The following is an 18,150-nucleotide window of genomic DNA, read 5'->3' as shown; positions in this document are numbered from 1 at the left end:
CGTTTCTCTCGTATGCGATTGGATGGAGGTGCCGCCAGTCAGGATTGACCCCTCCCAGCGCGTCGTTCGCCCTCGGTTTCATGTACGAGGCGGGTTTTTTCTTCACAGCATGATGTGGGCTGGACCGCGTGGAGCATGGAAAATTACTGAGATGTTGCCTGTGATGTACTAACAGTAACTGACCGTGGTGTGTATTTTTAGGTTCTGGCGCGTTTAAAACGTTTTAATATGTTTCTATTAATGACTAAATACTTAAGGCATTGAAACTTTAATATTAAGTTTATTCATCACATGATTTTGTTACTTTACAACACAGACATTAAAATACGAATAATATACTAATTGTTATCATTATTAAAATACTAATAATAAATACTGTAATGCAGAGTAAAAATATCACAGTTACACACCAAATACTAAAACATTATCTTATTTGTCACTAAAATAATGATATACGAATAGCCTTTTTTGAGCAAAATATATTATTTTTGTCTGTTGACGTTGGGGTAAAATGTGACCTTGACCGGATTTTGACAGATTTAGTGACAGTTTGTTCAATTTAAAATACATTAAACATATTTGGTATAAACAAATTGCAGCTTCAGAAAAAAATACCATCCCTCTCCAGAGGGGGCACTAACAAGACTAACAACATACATTCATTCATTTCTCATAATCAACTTTCCGATCCTCTCATTTCTCTTCATCAAGTAACAGACCAATACTTCCTGATCTGCTTCTGTTGCTATGGTGACTGTTGTCACTCCCACTGCCCCTGCTGCTCTGGCTGCGCTTCCTGATGATGTCATCGTCCTTATTGTCATCTTCCTCAAAATTCAACTCATCATCAAAGGAGCGTCCTTCATCATCCTCCTTTTCCTCATCACTGTCCTGATATTCATTTGGTTTATAATCTTCATGTTGGTCCATGTGGTCTTCCTCCATTTCATGGTCATATTCCTCATAATCATCAAGGTAATCGTCGAGAAGACAGAGCTGCAGGCTTCCATATTCCTCGTATTCCTCGTTTCTGTTTTCATTATGGATGAAAGCAGTTTAAAACCAGTACGGAAACTCACAGATGCAGTCTTATACATAATTCAAGGAATAAGTTCTGTTGTTTTTTATATTGATATCACGCTAATATAATGGTATAAACGGTAACAAACGTTATGTGGCCCATACTTAACTTCCAGTAGATCTCCGCAAAGAATCAATAACTGTTGAGAACTTTTAATTTAATACAATTATTATACAATAAAATATTAATATATTTTACAAAATTAATATTATATAATATAATATAAATTAAATCTAAAATAAATTGTTATAACCAAACACAGATCGGAAGGTAACTTCGGGCCAGTGCATGCTTCCGATGAAGCGGTCTATAGCATACCTGATTGTGGGAGGAGCCTGGCCGTCAGAAAAGGCGGGGCTCGGAGTTTCCTGTCCGTTTTTCAACCCTTTAGGAACTTTTCTGCTGACAAACGACTCATTCAGACCACATCCATGCAAAGCGTCAGAATAAAGCTTTTCTGCTGCCCTCTTAGCATTCATCTGGGATACAGAAAGAGAAAGACAAAACTCACATCTTCATCATCATGTGTAGTGGAGTTCTTTATGATGTTAGCCCTTTCTGTAGAGAGCTGCTCGGTATTCACAAAAAGTTTTATAATGGTAATATTACAGAGCAAACAGAATAAATGATAAAGGCTGAATGGAAGAGACAGGTCACCTGGGCCACCTGCTCCAGCAGCAAAGGTCTTCCTTTAACTCGCTCCTGAATACCTCTCATCTCTTCCTGGTACTCTCGACATCTCTGGATTTCTTGTTGCCTGTTCCCATGTTAAGATATACAGCGCATTACATCTGACATGGCTTGTTTATTATCATTTTTATGTAGTGAACTCCTTTTACATTGGGTCTACTCTATTCTTGAATATTTGGTTACTTGTCCTAAGTTGGGGTGAAGTTACTGAAATCCCAAAGAATTTGTTGTTCATTCTTCATATAGAATCATCAGTCAAAATGTAAGACCACCAAAGGCTAACTAAGTATATTTTTGTCATCAACACACACACATATGCATTTTATCATTATGAGTGCTGCAAAGGTTACCTGAACTCTTTGAGTTTAGACTGGCATGTCTGAGCAAGGGCGACATGTGGGTCATTTGCCTGGGCCCGCTTTGAGATCACTTTTTGTAGTTTCTTCTCCCTCTGTTTTTGCGTCTCCTTCCATTTTTCCTCCTCTTCCTCTGCCTTCTTTCTCTTTTCTAGAACTTTTCTACCCAGAAGGGTAAAGAGCTGTTGTCTCAATGTTTCAAAAATGGCTGCCAGTAGGATGACGTTATGGTAAGCCAGCAGGGACAGGGTTTGGGCTTCTGGGAGTGCACAGTGGACTGCCTTCAAATCTTTCTGAAATGAGTGTTTTAACAAAGCTAAAGTACATTAACACTACTTCAATGCCACCAGTCGGAAACTGGAAGGTTCAACTTGGTCATAATTAACCACATGACCATCGTTTGTGGTTGACTTACAGTATGCTTTAAAACTTGTCTGTTATGAGTTAAGTTATTAAGTTGTTGATATGAACTTTGCATGGACATGAAGGCAGCACAAAGATCATCTGCAATCTAACACAAACACAACTACCACAAGACATCAGGGTTCCCACGAAATAGTATTTTTGATGTTGGAATCATGAGGTAGTAACGGGAGACACACTGGAAGGGAAAGTTAAGGTCTGGTTGCACAAACTTTGCAATCCATAATAAGGTGCAGACAGATCACTTGACTTGGAAAGGTCTGGCAGGGTAAAGCTTCAAAGCAAGATTGGGGGACAAATATGAATCTGGGCTTTTGGCCTCACGGTTACCTCACAGCTTCTTGCCGTTTCTTGGCTGCATCAGTGATCTTAGCAGGCAAGTATTCCTGACTTCCAGACAGTGAAGAGCAAAGCGATGACGAGGGAGTCATGGGGGACAATGCGGGTGTGCTCACAAAGGGCCAACGTGTCTGTCTCGGGCTTTGCTTCTCTGCCTCGATATCAGCCATAATGCGTTCCTTGTGTGAGGCGATAGTCGATGTACGCAATCTAAAGGGTTCGCACGCAGTCAAGGGTCGTACGTCTCTACGGTTCTCCAGCTGCTTCTGAAATTTTCTGTAACTGGCATCAAAGTCTGGAACGTTTGTGTTGATCTTGGGTCGGTGAACTGGCTTGTCTTTCTGGGCGGCTTGCTGTGTTTGTCTCTCACTAATGCGCTGAGCAAGCATGCTAGGGGGCATGGCTGCACTGTGAAGTAGCTCCCTCGCCCGCATCTGCATCTTTATCGCGCGATAGAGCTCCTCTTCTTTCTGCTGATCACCCAATGCGGCCTCCTTCACCGCCCGTGGAACAGGTTTGGCCTTGAACGGGTATTTCCTCCTCTCCTCTTCCTCCTTATCCTGTATGAGCATTTGTTCACGAAGCTTGGCCTCTTTCTGCTCCTTTTTCATCCGCTCGCGCTCCAAGAAGCTGAAAGGTCTTTGAGAGGCATGGAGACGTTGCTGCTCCGTCGCTCGATAAAGCCGCCTGCGCTCCTCGTCCCGCTCATGCAGCTCCTCGTAAAGCGGAAGGCGTACGTGCGCGGGCACTGGGCTGGCACGGAACTTGCGATGGCATTCTGTAAGCTCCTCCAGCTGGCGCCTGAGGTCTGCATTCTCACGTTCGATCTCTGAACGTGACTTTATGCCATTTTTTAGCCGTTCTGCCTCACGAAGGGTCACCTGGAAAGGTTTGGGAACCGTGACTCTCGGTTTCCAGCCGTCATCTCTGGCTTGCTTGCGCTTTTTATGTGGAGGCCTGGCCTTGGTGTTGGCCTGGGCATCATCAGGCAGGCTCTGCAGTGAGGATGAAAACGGGTGCTGCTGGGGTGGAGAAAGTATTTTCATTCTGAAGTCCTGCCACATGTTCTTGATGTGCTCTTTGGGGGAAAAGAGGAGCCCTTTCTCTGTGTTGTAGTTGCTTCGGTCTCCTTGGCCATCGTCAGCTATATGCTCCTCAACATAGGTGTCAGACAGGTCCGAATTGCGCCGCAGCTCCAGAGCAGACTGAGCTTTTTTCAGACTACCTGCTAACATTCCTCGTTGTGAACTGTGACAAAACACCAAAATCAAGCAATCTACAGACAAACGTTACGATAAACATACTATGATGGAAACAAAATCAATGTACATAAACTCACCAGTTGGTTTGAGCATTGTTCTTCTCGGGGGTCACCTCGTTGAGCTCCAGTTTCTTGCGATACATATGTTCGAGTTCAGCCATCGTGTGAAGATGAGCTCTCTTCAGCCGCTCTAGTTTATAATAGTACTCTTGGTTGGAGAAGTACAACTGCCTGATGTCAATGTTATCGCCCGTCAGATGGTTGCTGTCTTTGGTGGGAGAGTCATGATCCACCAGGTCAGATCTTGAGTCATATTCCATCTATTAAAAATAAACAATAGGAAATGTAAACAGGATTAAGTTTGATATTTTTTCAAAGAAATGTGTCCAAAATATTGATATGACATAAAAAACAATGCAAATATCTTGGCCCCTTTATTTTTGTCTTAGAATACTTTTAGAGTTCTATTTAACCTAATGACCCAAATATTCGATACTAAATATTTGTCCCACACCACATGAATGTAGGCACTAGGATATTGTTTGACATGTATTTGATCATGTGTAATATTCTCTTATATAATTCTGCTTACACACAGTAGCTGTGTGTAATATGAGGTGTGTGTGTGTGTGTGTGTGCGTGTGTGCGTAAACTGTTAATCTGCAGGTCTGAGAGCTTTAGGAGCAGATGGCAGATTGTGTTGGCAGACCGTTCTTCAAAGCAACACCATTTTACACACATATATTTCCTTATATAAGGAGGACACACCAAAGACAAAGTAACATTTTTTTTTTACATTTTTCATTTCCCTGAAGAAAGGTTCTGCTAACTTTTGGCAAAACCAACTTCAATTTTGTTGGCCTAAGTACAGCTAAACACAAGTTACACAACTATACCCGTAAGGGCTACATCGAACAATTCTGTACATCCATAAACCAATTTTTGTATAATAAGTATAATTATTTTATTTATAACCATTTTATATAAAATGGTTAATAACATAATGATTCTAAGAATTGTGGCCCCAGACAACCATGATTATAACATAGCTTTCAATGTAGAAGCCATATTCCAAAATGTGATTATTATGCTTGTGGTTAATACTTCAAAATCAGGATAATTTACTTATGGAAAATTGTAAGAACAACGCTTTAAGGCGGGTTATTCTTTCCACATCTGTGTTATCTTCATGTTTTTGTAAAACACACAAAACAACAAATGCATAAATTTATAAGAACCTACTGACTCTCCATATACATTTTTATTTCGTTTTTTCACATTATGTTTCAAATGCCTATTGGCAGACGCTTTTATCCAAAGCTACAGCACAGTTCATTCACTAAATGTTCACTTACACGGCTTTCTAAAATTGTTATAGTGCAAAATTACAAATAATCTTGAACATCAATTACAAATGGAGTTTATAAACTTTTATCCGCTTTGACATGACGTTACCTCTTTCTCATAGTCGCGGTTGTCGGTGAATCCGGCGGCGGCGCACGGCAGTGCTCTCTCTCTTTCATACAGAGCTAACGGGACTTTAGTGTGCGGGTCTACCGGCGTCTTCACACAGGACGTTACCAGCACATTCGCGCGGTGACACTTTTCCATATCTGCGACTTTCTTTCTCACTCATACAGAGCACTGAATGAATAAAAGCGCCCGCCAGGTGCGAGTCTCCTTGACGACCGCATAGCTCTGAAGTGACGTTGCAAATGAGGGAGCGCGCACGTAAATAAAAGTCACCAGCACAGTAAGGTTAAAATATTGCCAAGATTGGGGAATGTGTAAACTATTAATATATTTTTCTCTTAATTTCACAACATACATTGGTCCCTCTACTTTTGGATCGAGGGTAAAGACACCTTCATAAAATGAACAAAATCGTAGTTAGTTGTTACCAATTTAGTTAAATTAACCAAAACATTTCTTTTTTTAAATGTATATTATAAAAGCAAAAATGGCAAAACTCATAGTTGTTTGACTTTCTGAGGTAAATTTAATGTTTTTATGTGAAGCACCTTTTTACAATTTAAACGTATTTACTGACACTTTTCTGAAACATTAAATTAATATAAAAAAGGATCCTTTATTTACTCTTGGGTCAAAACTTGTATGATGTCTTTCTTCCGTAAACACAGAAGATATTTTGAGAAATGTCTCAGTGGTTTTGTGTTCATACAATGAAAGGCAATTTGGGGGTCAATGTTGTTTGGTTATCAACATCCTTCAAAATATCTCATGTATTCTGCAGAAGAATGTCATGTAGGATTGAAATCACATGAGGATGAGTTATAATTTGGGTGAACTTTTCAGCACAAAATTTTTCCTTTACTTTCATTTAGTATATTTTTAGATCACATATGTTCAAACTGTAAAAATCAAAAGACAGTCATGCATCTTCACAGACCTGGGCCCGTATTCATGAAAAAACTTTGCCCTAGTTGCCCTTAGTGACAAAATTCTAAGAAAATTCTTAAAATTTGGACGTTTCCCCTTAAAATTACAGAAAAGACCATAGTACAGAAAAAAGTCGTTCATAAAGCATCTTAACCATTTTAACCTTTAAGAGACTTAAAGTCTCCGTGAACCGTAAGTGGCGATCGTTTTTACTTCCGTATTTTGACGCATTTCCGAGGGTTGTTGCTAGAAGGATACAGCTACTGCAAAACAAACTATTTTACATGTTTTACCATTGTATCTATTCAAGATTATTTTGGAAATACTTGGAAAATTATATAAATAGAAAATTTGGTGGAAATATGGGAAGTATGGTGGAAATTTGTGTTTTTTATGTATTTTGTTATTTTAAAACTATAATTTACAAAGTAATGAACAATACATTATACAGTTATTTATTATATTAGTTAAATATCATATACATAAAACGAAGTGGGCCTTATGTAAACCAAACATTTCATATTTTATCAATGATTTTAAAATATATGTCATGACTTTGGAACAAATGGATAACAAAAAAGCTTTGACAAATGTAAGTTTAAAAGCTAGTTTATTTAGTGACTTTTTTCATTTTCTGTATTGTTTCTTTTCTGTATTTCTCTCTGGAAATGTGATGTAGCACTGTTGTATTGTGTCTGTGGCAATGAAAAAATAATAAAAAAGATACAGCTACGGCCGGAAGTGGGGCAAAATCTCGCCATATGATTACAATAAATTACATTAGCTAACGCCTACACTTACCCCAACCCTAAAACAAACTTACAATAATAAAAAATCACCAGTTTTTAGCGTGACAAAAAGTATACGGTATTGAAGTGCGCATGCCCTGTGGAGGTAGCTGTATCTCTTTTAGTCAAAACCATTTCCGAGTGAAATGGAATGTCCAATGAGAAAAATATTGGGCGTGGCTTTCGTCTTTCTCTGCGATTTGATTTGATGTATAAAACAGCCTCTGCATTTTGAAATGAACTGGTAGCACACTGACAGTTGAAGGGGAGGAGTTAACGGATGCTCCGCCCAAGTCGTCTAACATACATCATTTGTGATGGATAGTCATTACAGGACGGAAGTGCATTTTCCATTTTAACTAAAGATTATGAGGGCACACGAATTTTGAAAAGAGAACGACCTACATTGATAAACTATTTACAATAAACGCTGCAATATTTCATGAAAAAATAGGCATCGCCATTTTACTTTAGCAGTAGAGAAAATTTACAAGTGAGATGAAACGTGTTGCAATGCATGACAATTTCCATATTATTTTAGGGGTGGTATCCCGGACAGGGATTATCTTAAACCAGGACTAGGCCTTAGTTAAAATGGGATGTTAAAGTCGTTTTTAAAAACATACTTTATAAAGAAACATTACTGGTGGGCATCTTGAGAAAAAACAATTGCACTGATATATTTTAAGATATGCCAGTGCAAGTTGTTTTCAATCAAGACACCGCTTATATTTAAGTTAGTCTTAGACTAGGCTTAAAGGGATACTTCACCCAAAAACGTGTATAAATGTTTTTGTTCTGATGAACAGAGAAAGATATTTGGAATAATGCTTATAACCAAACAGATCTCAACCCCCATTGACTCCCATAGTAGGAAAAATTACCCTATCATTATTTTGTTCTGTTGAACACAAAAAAAAAGACACTGAAGAATGTAGGACAGCAAACAGTTCTGGGGAACTTTTGACTACCATTGATTTTTTCCTACTATGGGAGTCAATGGGGGTTGAGATCTGTTTGGTTATAAGCATTCTTCCAAATATCTTTCTCTGTGTTCATCAGAACAAAGACATTTATACACATTTGGAACAACTCGAAGTTGAGTAAATGATGGTCCTGAATCGTTTTTAAGCCAAGACTCCTACTTAAAGTTTTTAAGCTAAATTAAGAGCTTTCTTAGAGGATTCTTATAAGCTTTAAGAATACAGGCCCTGATGTTCATATCCCGCTAAGAACTGCACAGTCTCTGATTGGATGAAGGTGATCAGCTAATAAGATCACAGCTACTGACCTACATTACTGCCAAGCCATGACTATCGGCAGTTTAATCGTTTATTAAACCTTGTACAGTATCTATACAAATCAAACCACAAAAAAGCAAAGGTTATCGCGTCAAAAACATGTTTATTAAATGACTCAAGGTAACAGCTAAAGAAAGCGACAGATCAGATTTTCTTAGCGGGGTGCTATCAGGACGTCCTTCAGTAATGACATTCATGCATACTTTATCGTGTATTCACCTGTAAAACAAACAAAAAAGGTCATTAATGATGACATTAAGTATAAATGCACAATGATATTTAGCTAAAAAACGTGAACTAAAATCTACAAAACTCAAATTGAGATTTCGGATTCTTTTCAGAGATTTCGGATCACTTACAAGATCATCAATCTTGAGGATGCTGCGGACCGTTTCTGTGGCGAGGGTGAGGGCACTGATGGAGACCAGCAGAGGTTGAACGACCAGCTCTTCAAGGATGTTGGAGATCCCGCCCTGTGTGAAATACATGTTAGTCACACACTGAAAATACATGCCTTCAATGGCACTTTTCTTTCAGTGATAGGCACTACTGAGCTGGTTTAATGCATCACCTTGCGGACGTTAATCCCGGCTGTCTTCTCTCCTTGTGCGTGCCTGTTACGCAGTTCTGTTACTGTGGAGATGGGATTAAGACCAGCGTTCTCTGCCAGCGTAGAGGGGATGACCTCGAGGGCATCGGCGTATGCACGCACGCAGTACGCCTCCATGCCAGCCAGAGAACGGGAGTATTCTGCCAACCTCAGCGCCAGCTCGATCTCTGGTGCTCCACCACCAGCGATCAGAGCTCTGCAGGGGGACAGGAGAATCAGTGAGCAAAAATCGAAAAAGTTATCCGGCAACAGAACCGCTGCTTTAACAGGTGTCAGTGTTCTCACAAGAGCTACTAACATCCATGTTGGAAAGCTAAATCTTTTATACCTCTTCTTGACAAGGCAGCGGATGACGCAGAGGGCATCGTGGATGGATCGCTCGGCCTCCTCGATCACCAGCTTGTTGGATCCGCGGACCACAATGCTGACGGTCTTTCCGGGATTAGCACAACCTGTGATCTGCAGGCAAAAACACAAGACAACATCATAAATCAGGTTCATGAATGAATTAGGATTAAAGCCCGTCTACTAAAAACAATTAAAAGATGTTCTCGGATCATTGCTCTTACCTTCACCAGTTTGCCCGAGCCATCGAGGCTGACCTCTTCCGCCAGCTCAGCTGTACCCAGCATCTCTGGGGTGAAGTGGTCAATATGAGCGATGGGTTTGGTGCCGATAGTCTGAAAGGAGAAAACGACAAAACGTGTCTTAATTCATACATTCTGCTGGATTTCGTTTAATAGCAATAGCAATAATAGCCATATAAAGTCGCTTCATTTTTTATTACACACTCAGACAAAAAGCAATATTGACTGGATTTAGGACAGGTGATGAAACGTATAAATCGTGTTATTGTCTTTCGTGTACCTTGCAGATGAACTCAATGTCCTCCCTCTCGATGTCTTTCACCACCATGATCTTCATTTTATTGAGGAAGTGAATGGCCAGATCACTCAGAGCATCTCTGTCAAACACATTCACAACCATCATGAGAACATGTCTCAAACATCACGTCTATTTGAGATCAGTGTATGTTGTGTTTCCCGTCTGTGGCTGTGTGATGGAGGTCTGTTGATATCATACCTCAGGATGGATTTTTGGATGAGAAGCACATTGCAGCCGGCTTTCTTAATCTGTTTGACCAGGTTGAGGATGTAAGCTCTCTCCTCACGCAGCACGCGGTCCATCTGAGCATAGTCTGAAACCACAATCTGGTTGTCCATCTGTCCACAAACACGCCAACCCAATAAAACAATGACTATGAGCATTACATCAGAACATACCAGAAAACATTAGAGCAAACACTAATCTCTTTTGAAATTTTGATGACAAAAAATACGTACGTCAGTTTTGGGAGGGGAGAGACAGAACTGAATGAGGCCGATTTTGGCTTTCTCCACACGGGACACTCCAGTGTTCACCACCCTCTGAGTCAACACCAGACCATCCACCAGCTCACAGTCATCAATGGTCCCTCTGCAAATACATACACACGTGTTCAATTTAAAGATTCAGCGATAAGAAATGTTTTACTTCTCCGGTCAAATAATGAACAATAATCAGATGCATGTAGAAAAAGGGACAGTTTAGCAAAAAATGTAGCATTTATTCACCCTTGTGTCATTCCAAACCTGTATGACTTACTTTCTTCTGCAGAACAGAAAAGAAGATATTTTGTAGAACATTGGTAAACAAACAACATTGGACCCCATTGACTTCCATTGGGAGGACACAACATTTCTCAAAATATCTTCTTTTGAGTCACAACATGAATGCGAATAAATGACAGAAAACTCTATTGTTAAAGGGACAGTTCATCCAAAAATGAAAAATCTGTCATCATTTACTGTCCCTCAGGTTATTTCAAACCTGTATAAATGTATTTGTTCCAATGAACACATAGAAAGATATTTGGAAGAATGTTAGCAATTTTCAGTTCTGTGACATCATCCACTACCACAGTAGGAAAAAATATATTGCATTTTTTTGTTCTGTTGAACACATAATGAGATGCATTTTGAAGAATTTAGGAAAACAAAGAGTTCTGGGGCACCTTTGACTACCATTAATTCTTCCTACTATGGTAGTCAATGATGTCTTGGAACTGAAAATGACTAACATTCTTCCAAATATCTTTCTTTGTGTTCATCAGAATAAAGTAATTTAATTTTTGGATGAACTATCCCTTTAATGGACCTGTCCAGTCATTTATGTGCATTTTCAATTGTACACTGTTGACTATAGTTTCACTTTCCTTATATTATCAATCGAGAGGCAGTGTGTCTCACCCAAGCTTCTTCACAACTCTGATGTCGTGGAGGTCGACGCCGGTGGCGGTGGTGGGGTCGATGACCCTCATGACCGCGTCCACGCTCATGGGAGCGAGCAGGCTGGAGTTCTGCGACACCACCTTAGAGCACAGAGAGGTGGTGGCGCTGTTCAGAAGAGTCTCCCTGTCACTCAGCTGCACCGGGTGACTGATGGACGTGAGGATCTCCACCCCTTTATCAACCGCCTTCTGGAACGACTCGGAAATGATGGTGGGATGGATTCCTGTCGGGAAAAACACACCCGCTCAATTCAACACGAGAGACTTATGGTCCCTTTTGTTAATGACACATTTGTGAGAAAAAAAACGTTCCTGTGCCATTCAGTCACACCCGTGTTTATTAAAAACAGATTTTATGTAAACGTTACCTTTCTGCAGCAGTTTAGCACAGGCATCCAGAAGAGCTCCAGCGATCACGACCACCGATGTGGTGCCATCGCCAGCCTCTATGTCCTGAGCTTTAGACAGCTCCACCATCTACAAAACACACAGAAACATCACCAATGTCAAGCAAACACCTTCAACCGTCATCTTCACCAGCATGTATATTGTTCTCTAGTCCATGACTCACCATCTTGGCCGCAGGATGCAGCACCTGCATCTGTTTAAGGATCGTGGCTCCATCATTAGTGATCGTAACATCTCCCTTCCCATCCTGAATCTGCAAAGACAACAAACGGCCACTCAAAGATCCGCACACATCACTGACTGACGACTTCAATGTCAGAAGCTGAGCTTTAAATCAGGGTGTGTGGAGAATACGCTACCATTTTATCCATGCCTTTAGGGCCCAGACTTGTTCTGACGGCATCAGCGACAGCTGTCAATCAAAAGACAAGGTTAAGTCGTCACATCGGGTTCCACGCCCATAACATTACCATGCACACCATTTATTTGCATTGGTCAATACTAGACATCATCTACTGCACTGATCTTTTAATATATATAAATTATAATGTTGCGAACTGGCAACAAAAGTATTTTTTGCGTTTTATATAGTATGGATTTATGACATCATATGTAAATAAATATCAGAAATTGAATATAGGTTGCATTCTTTTCATTAAATACATGATTAATTCTATAATAATAATAATATCCTATTGATACAACAATTAAGTACTTTTTTTGCTTAATTTCCTGTGTAATATTTGACTGTTTATGTACATACATAAATGTGGAATGTATGTGAATTTCATTATCTTATGTCATTCAGTGTGCACTAGGGAAAAGGGATAAATGACATGACACCTTATAAGGCGACAAATCAGTTTAACATTAGGAAGTGAGCATGACAAAGCACAATAATACTATTTATATTAGTACGCCAGTATATTATTTAAACAAAAATACGCATAATTTGTCACATTCACAACACTTTATAGGTGGATATTGCATCCTATATGAACATTCATACATAAAGCCACCACTACATGACAGCAGAACAATGCAGCCACATGAACGTCAGTGTTTCTCAAAACACTTGACTGATATAAATCCGTGGCTCACCTTTCCCCGCACTGATGTTGCTGAAGCGAATCTGGGCGGGTTTGTCCCGGTCCACATACGCGCCTCCTTTGTTTTTAGATACATTTCTAGCGGCCGCCTCAGGCATGTTTAAAAATACTTCTAATATTGTATTATCAGGGAATCAAGAAAGGGGACGAACGTTCCCCGGTCACTCTGAACCACCTCTGGGGCTCGGATGGGTTCAGATGAAGTTCGGCTCTGAGATCCTCAACAGAACAGAACCTTCTAGATCCACCGGTCGCGACGGTAGCAGAAAAAGGACCACGAGCGCTGCGATTGCGCGTCAGGATGACGTCAGGCGGCGTCTCAAAATATGCCTGCCTGACGGATGCGACAAAAATATGTTGGAGTAGGGTTGTGTGCAGTGTTACGTTGCTTAGAATATATTTGCTCGCATGCCTTAGAATAATTTATACATGTAAATCTTTTTATAAAGTGGAATTGTGAGCTCTGTTTAGAAACACGTGCCAGTGCATGCGCGAAAGAAGCCGGGGTGCGTTTCTCTTGAGGATTTAATGTGATCCAGTAAAGGTAGGACGTGTTATGGAATTTAATAGACAAGCTTTGATTTTTAAATGTGTGACTTACTTTCTTAAACATTAGCATGCTAACGAAAAATGAAGCGTTCTCTTTACGGACATGTACCATATTGTTACGATGTTTTTGTACATGTATCATGTCGGAGTGGTTCTTTAAACATGGACCTGGACCACTACACTCAGAACCCCCTGGCAACGTCCGAACAGCCTCACCATAGCAACAATGTGATGAATCCTCACTAAAATAGTATTCTCTCTTATTTTGCAGTATGCTTTCCCTCAAAGAGAAAGATCGGCCAATCATAAGAAAGCTGTTGGCTGCCGGCTGCTGTGCGAGATGCGTGTTGCGGTTCTGCTGTATGGGAACCAGCTCCTCGTACAAACAAGCCTATGAGGTCACTGTCCACCTCACATTCAGACACTGACAGATCATTTGCCTCTTATAAATGTTAAATATTGTCAATGGTATCGCATTTTTCACTATAGGGTATACACAAAGAGCTTCTCACGTTCATCGGTGAAGAAAACAGCCAGCAATCCCATGATGCCTCAGGTCATACAGACGACCCTCCAAACAAGCGCATGAAGATGGAAGACGCTATCAGCACGGACACATCAGAAGAACCTAAAACAGACTTGGATATTTGCCCAGTCTGTCTTGGGGTACTGCAGGACTTCTGCGATCAAACTTTTGTCAAGCAGGTATGAGTTGATGCTTGATGTATTAAAATCCACTTTGAAAGTGAACGCTGTACAACATCTCATCTGCTTCGATGCGTTTACATTTTGTTCGCAGGTGTCAGACGCTGTGAAAAAAGAACAGTACGTGTTTGAAAGTCTCGTGCTGACCGTTTCTTTGCCTGCTCAGCTGTCTGTCAGAGAGGTGAGCACAACCTCCACATCTACCTGGTGAATAAAATGATTTGAATAAAGAAACATCTTAAGAAAAATCTCTCGTTGTCTTTCTGCAGCAGTCTTGCTGGTTGCATGTCAAACAGGAAGTCAGGTATGTGAGTTTATGAACATTGCGCATTTCCCATATCAGCGTCAAGCAATATTCTGAGACGTTGTGTTCTTCTCAGGGATAAGAGCATGTGTTTGGGGAAAGATGATGTCATTCAGGTGAAAGATGCGTTCAAGTGGGCCATACAGGGAAAGATCGGTAAGGAACTGGGAGCTGCTGTGCTGGCCAACGTAAGTTCCCGCCTTTCTAAAGGTCAAGCAAAGAAAAAATCACTTTCTTTTCCTCAATTTTGTACCTTATTTACAGACAGCGTTTTTCATTTGTTTGTCGTTTCATGAATTGTCTCATTCTCTGATCTATAGAGTCAGTTTGAAGTGGGTGTTGGGTTTGCACACCCACAAACTGAAGAGGACTGTCATTTCTTGTAAGTATTTTAGAAACTAGATCAAGAAGACAGGTCTTGTTGAAGGGATAGTTCGACCAAATAAAACATCTTTCATCATTTATTCAGAAGAGTCCTTGGAACACAAAAGAAGATATTTTGAGAAATGACTTGGTGGTTTTGGGTCCACACAATGGAAGTCAATGGGGGCTGATGTTTTTTTTTTTAAATATCTTTTGTGTTCTGCAGAAGAAAGAAAGTCATTTATGTTTAGAATGAGATCAAATGATAAAATAATTTTCATTTATTTGAAATAAATAAACGAACATGAATCCTAAAACAGATTGTTTTTATAGTTTCCCGTGCATTGTTTTGCATGATGTCCTGTGGTGTCTTGCTAAAATAAACGCAGTTGTGTTTCTCTCTATTTTGCAGGGCGACCACTTGTCCGGACTGTTTTAAACCCACTAAAAACAAAGCGGTATGAACTGTGTAGTGGACGAACAGTTATTTCGATGTTTCATGTTGGCTTTTTGGGAATTTTGGAGATAAAAAAAGTCTCCTCTTTCTCATGTTCCCTCAGTCCATCTTCACCAGGATGGCGGTGGTCAAGGCTTTGGAGAAGATCTCCGATGAGAACTTCAAAAGGTGCGTTTTGAACACACGAGCCAGATACTCTGTTTTGAGTCGTGACACTAAATAAGTTCTTCTTTATCTGTAGGCATTACCCATGTCCACCGAAGAAACCAAGCGCTAAATGTACAGCCCTGGACACCACATGTCTACACACATCTGTCTTTACAGCAGGTAACAACAGTTTTACATTTTTTTTAGACTTGCAACACCAACAAACAAAGATGAGTTTCTGTTGGTCTGCAGGTCGGTATAATAAGTACTCTCGAGAGCTTCCTCAGACGCCGTGGGTGATCGACGGAGAGAGACGAATGGATGGATCTGTGGAGGAACTCATTGCGGCTCCTCTGTTGTCCTCATTCAGAGCCGATGGTGTGTCAGAAGATTCTGTTGTCGTATCTGATCTCATCTCATCATTTGATTTTATGTCCTTTAAATTTTAGTCTCTTCCATTCAGGTTTTAACTTCTCATCATCAGGACGAGAGGATGTGGACGTGAGAACTCTGGGAACCGGTAAAACGTTCTCATAGCCGCATGCATATCTACACGCACGTTATTTCTTAAAAATGTTTTTAACTGAGGTATGTAATTGATTTTCAGGTCGGCCCTTCGCTGTGGAGTTGCTGAACCCTCATCGAGTGAAGTTTAACAGAACTGAGATCAAGCAACTTCAAGAGGTAAAAACATTTGTATTAATAGACTTGATACATTTCATCAATTCATTTGTTTTCCCTGTTTTGCAGACGATCAATCAATCATCTGACAAAATCCGAGTAAGAGACCTGCAGATCGTCACGAGGTGAGTGTGCATTTTATACACATGAAAGTTTAGGTCAAAGATATCTCACAAACTGGACTTTCTGTGGGTGGGTGTTTTGTAGGGAAGCAACCAGTCGAATGAAAGAGGGTGAGGAAGAAAAGACAAAGTCCTACAGCGCCCTCATCTGGACAGAGAAAGCCATTTCCGACACTGACCTGGAATTTCTTGAAAACATGAAGGTCTCACTTTCTACACCCTTGAATGTTTGTCAAGTGCGAGACTTCAGGTTCTGATCATCTATGTTTGTGTAGAATCTGAAGATCGCTCAGAAGACGCCATTGAGAGTTCTTCATCGCCGGCCGCTGGCGGTCCGACAGAGAGTGATACACTCCATAAGCGCCACTTACCTGGACACACACCACTTCACCTTAAAGCTATGTACACAGGCCGGGACGTATCCTTAAATATGATGCTTTGATCAGTTTTTTACTGGAAGCACAAACAGCGTATAGATTTATTTCACATGAGTTTGTTTACATGCAGTCTTAAGCCCCATTGCACATTGAGTCCGAAATTTGCATCCGAAATTTTCGCACGTTAAAAAATAAATACGACCTCACGTTGTGTCAATCACATTTACACACTGCCTCCGATATTTTCATCCATCATAAAAAAATTCGGACCGGGTTCGATTTTCTGCATTTTCACATCCGTAGCAAGCATTTTGAGTGGCCTTTTATAACAATTCAGAGACACCGTACAAAGGAGAGCCAAATACGAAAAAACGCATATGAAAATTTCGGACTGTATGTGCAAAGACCTTTACTCCGATTTCGCGCTGCATGTAAACGCCTTTGACGGGTTTCTCTGAGTTTTGTTTATGTGCGCATGTCTGACAACGCAATAGTAAAAGTCCCAAATGGACGTTACAGTAAAATAACGCATAAATGTCCGCTCTTGAATCATGCAGTTGATGTGGAAACGGCAAAATGAAAAACTAATGATGCATTTGCAGGTACTGCGGACACGAGAAGAGATTTTAAAATACAGATTCTGACCGATTTCCCGTGGCATTTTTAATTACTACACGGTTTATTGATATGCATGTAAACACAGGTTTCTTTTATAAGCTGATTTTTGATAGATGCTCTTTGTTTGTGAATTATTTTTATAATGATTCGAAAGATAATTATGAATAAGAAATGTTGAATAAATGAATACGACATTTACCTTAACCAAGTGTGCAGTTACATTAAAGAGTTCGTGCACGGAGACTTTGGTCGCACCAAACCCAATCTCTGTGACCTCATGAAGACTGACACTGATATTCTCGAGTTGGATGTGGAGGTGTTTTCATGGTTTCTGAATAAGTTGTGATAGCGCTGCATGTTATCTATATTTTCCACTACATATATATATATATATATATAAATTCCTTTCTCTTTTGTTGCAGTCTGTGGATATTGACTGGCCTCCTGCAATTCCAGATTGACATCTGTGACATCTTTAACCGAGGTTGATGAAAATGATCATTGACCTTAAAGCCTATTTGTATTATAGTTGGGTTTAATATGTTATTGTATGTCAGGATTATATATTATTTGTCATAGTTAAGTTTATAATTAATTTTGTTGCATTAACTATTGTAGATCAATAATAAAACGACATCATTTTGTTGTAGTTTGTTATTGTTCGTTCTTCTCTTTTATAAATTAGCGTTAGACTTGTGTTTCACATAATTATTCAGATGAAGGAAAGCTGAC

The 18,150-nt window shown here is 40.0% G+C and overlaps 3 protein-coding genes across 5 annotated transcripts; 1 reads left to right on the top strand and 2 right to left on the bottom strand.

Moving 5' to 3' along the window:
* Positions 1–296: 296 nt before the first annotated feature.
* On the bottom strand, positions 297–5,848 carry fam161a (FAM161 centrosomal protein A). Its single transcript, XM_057332511.1, has 7 exons — positions 5,606–5,848; positions 4,229–4,470; positions 2,881–4,137; positions 2,122–2,289; positions 1,739–1,838; positions 1,400–1,560; positions 297–1,030 (listed from the first exon to the last, which is right to left on the bottom strand). The coding sequence occupies exons 1-7, from the start codon at positions 5,759–5,761 to the stop codon at positions 694–696; spliced, it is 2,421 nt and encodes an 806-aa protein (XP_057188494.1). The 5' UTR covers positions 5,762–5,848; the 3' UTR covers positions 297–693.
* A 2,874-nt stretch (positions 5,849–8,722) lies between these two features.
* Positions 8,723–13,348, bottom strand: cct4 (chaperonin containing TCP1, subunit 4 (delta)). Its single transcript, XM_057332522.1, has 13 exons — positions 13,088–13,348; positions 12,346–12,398; positions 12,150–12,239; positions 11,947–12,055; positions 11,538–11,802; positions 10,593–10,725; positions 10,333–10,472; positions 10,117–10,213; positions 9,819–9,929; positions 9,578–9,708; positions 9,211–9,445; positions 8,999–9,112; positions 8,723–8,858 (listed from the first exon to the last, which is right to left on the bottom strand). Exons 1-13 carry the CDS (start codon positions 13,191–13,193, stop codon positions 8,844–8,846), a joined length of 1,599 nt encoding a protein of 532 aa, XP_057188505.1. The 5' UTR covers positions 13,194–13,348; the 3' UTR covers positions 8,723–8,843.
* Positions 13,349–13,439: 91 nt separating this feature from the next.
* On the top strand, positions 13,440–18,067 carry pus10 (pseudouridine synthase 10). 3 transcript variants are annotated; one of them, XM_057332521.1, is made up of 18 exons: positions 13,443–13,639; positions 13,916–14,042; positions 14,134–14,349; positions 14,444–14,530; positions 14,619–14,653; positions 14,730–14,841; positions 14,974–15,035; positions 15,429–15,474; positions 15,577–15,641; positions 15,715–15,800; positions 15,873–15,998; positions 16,084–16,140; positions 16,228–16,304; positions 16,371–16,426; positions 16,509–16,626; positions 16,699–16,841; positions 17,635–17,734; positions 17,841–18,067. In XM_057332521.1, exons 2-18 carry the CDS (start codon positions 13,917–13,919, stop codon positions 17,877–17,879), a joined length of 1,551 nt encoding a protein of 516 aa, XP_057188504.1. In that variant the 5' UTR covers positions 13,443–13,639; position 13,916; the 3' UTR covers positions 17,880–18,067. The 3 variants fall into 3 exon arrangements, with proteins under 3 accessions (XP_057188503.1, XP_057188501.1, XP_057188504.1); XM_057332520.1 differs by having other exon boundaries at positions 13,440–13,639; positions 14,622–14,653; positions 15,715–15,998; XM_057332518.1 differs by having other exon boundaries at positions 13,441–13,639; positions 15,715–15,998.
* Positions 18,068–18,150: the final 83 nt, after the last annotated feature.

Source organism: Triplophysa rosa, linkage group LG4 (genome assembly GCF_024868665.1).
Source record: "Triplophysa rosa linkage group LG4, Trosa_1v2, whole genome shotgun sequence".
In the NCBI taxonomy this organism is placed as follows: domain Eukaryota; kingdom Metazoa; phylum Chordata; class Actinopteri; order Cypriniformes; family Nemacheilidae; genus Triplophysa; species Triplophysa rosa.
Note: the sequence above shows the minus strand (reverse complement) of the source record. Positions and strands in the feature narration are given on the sequence as shown.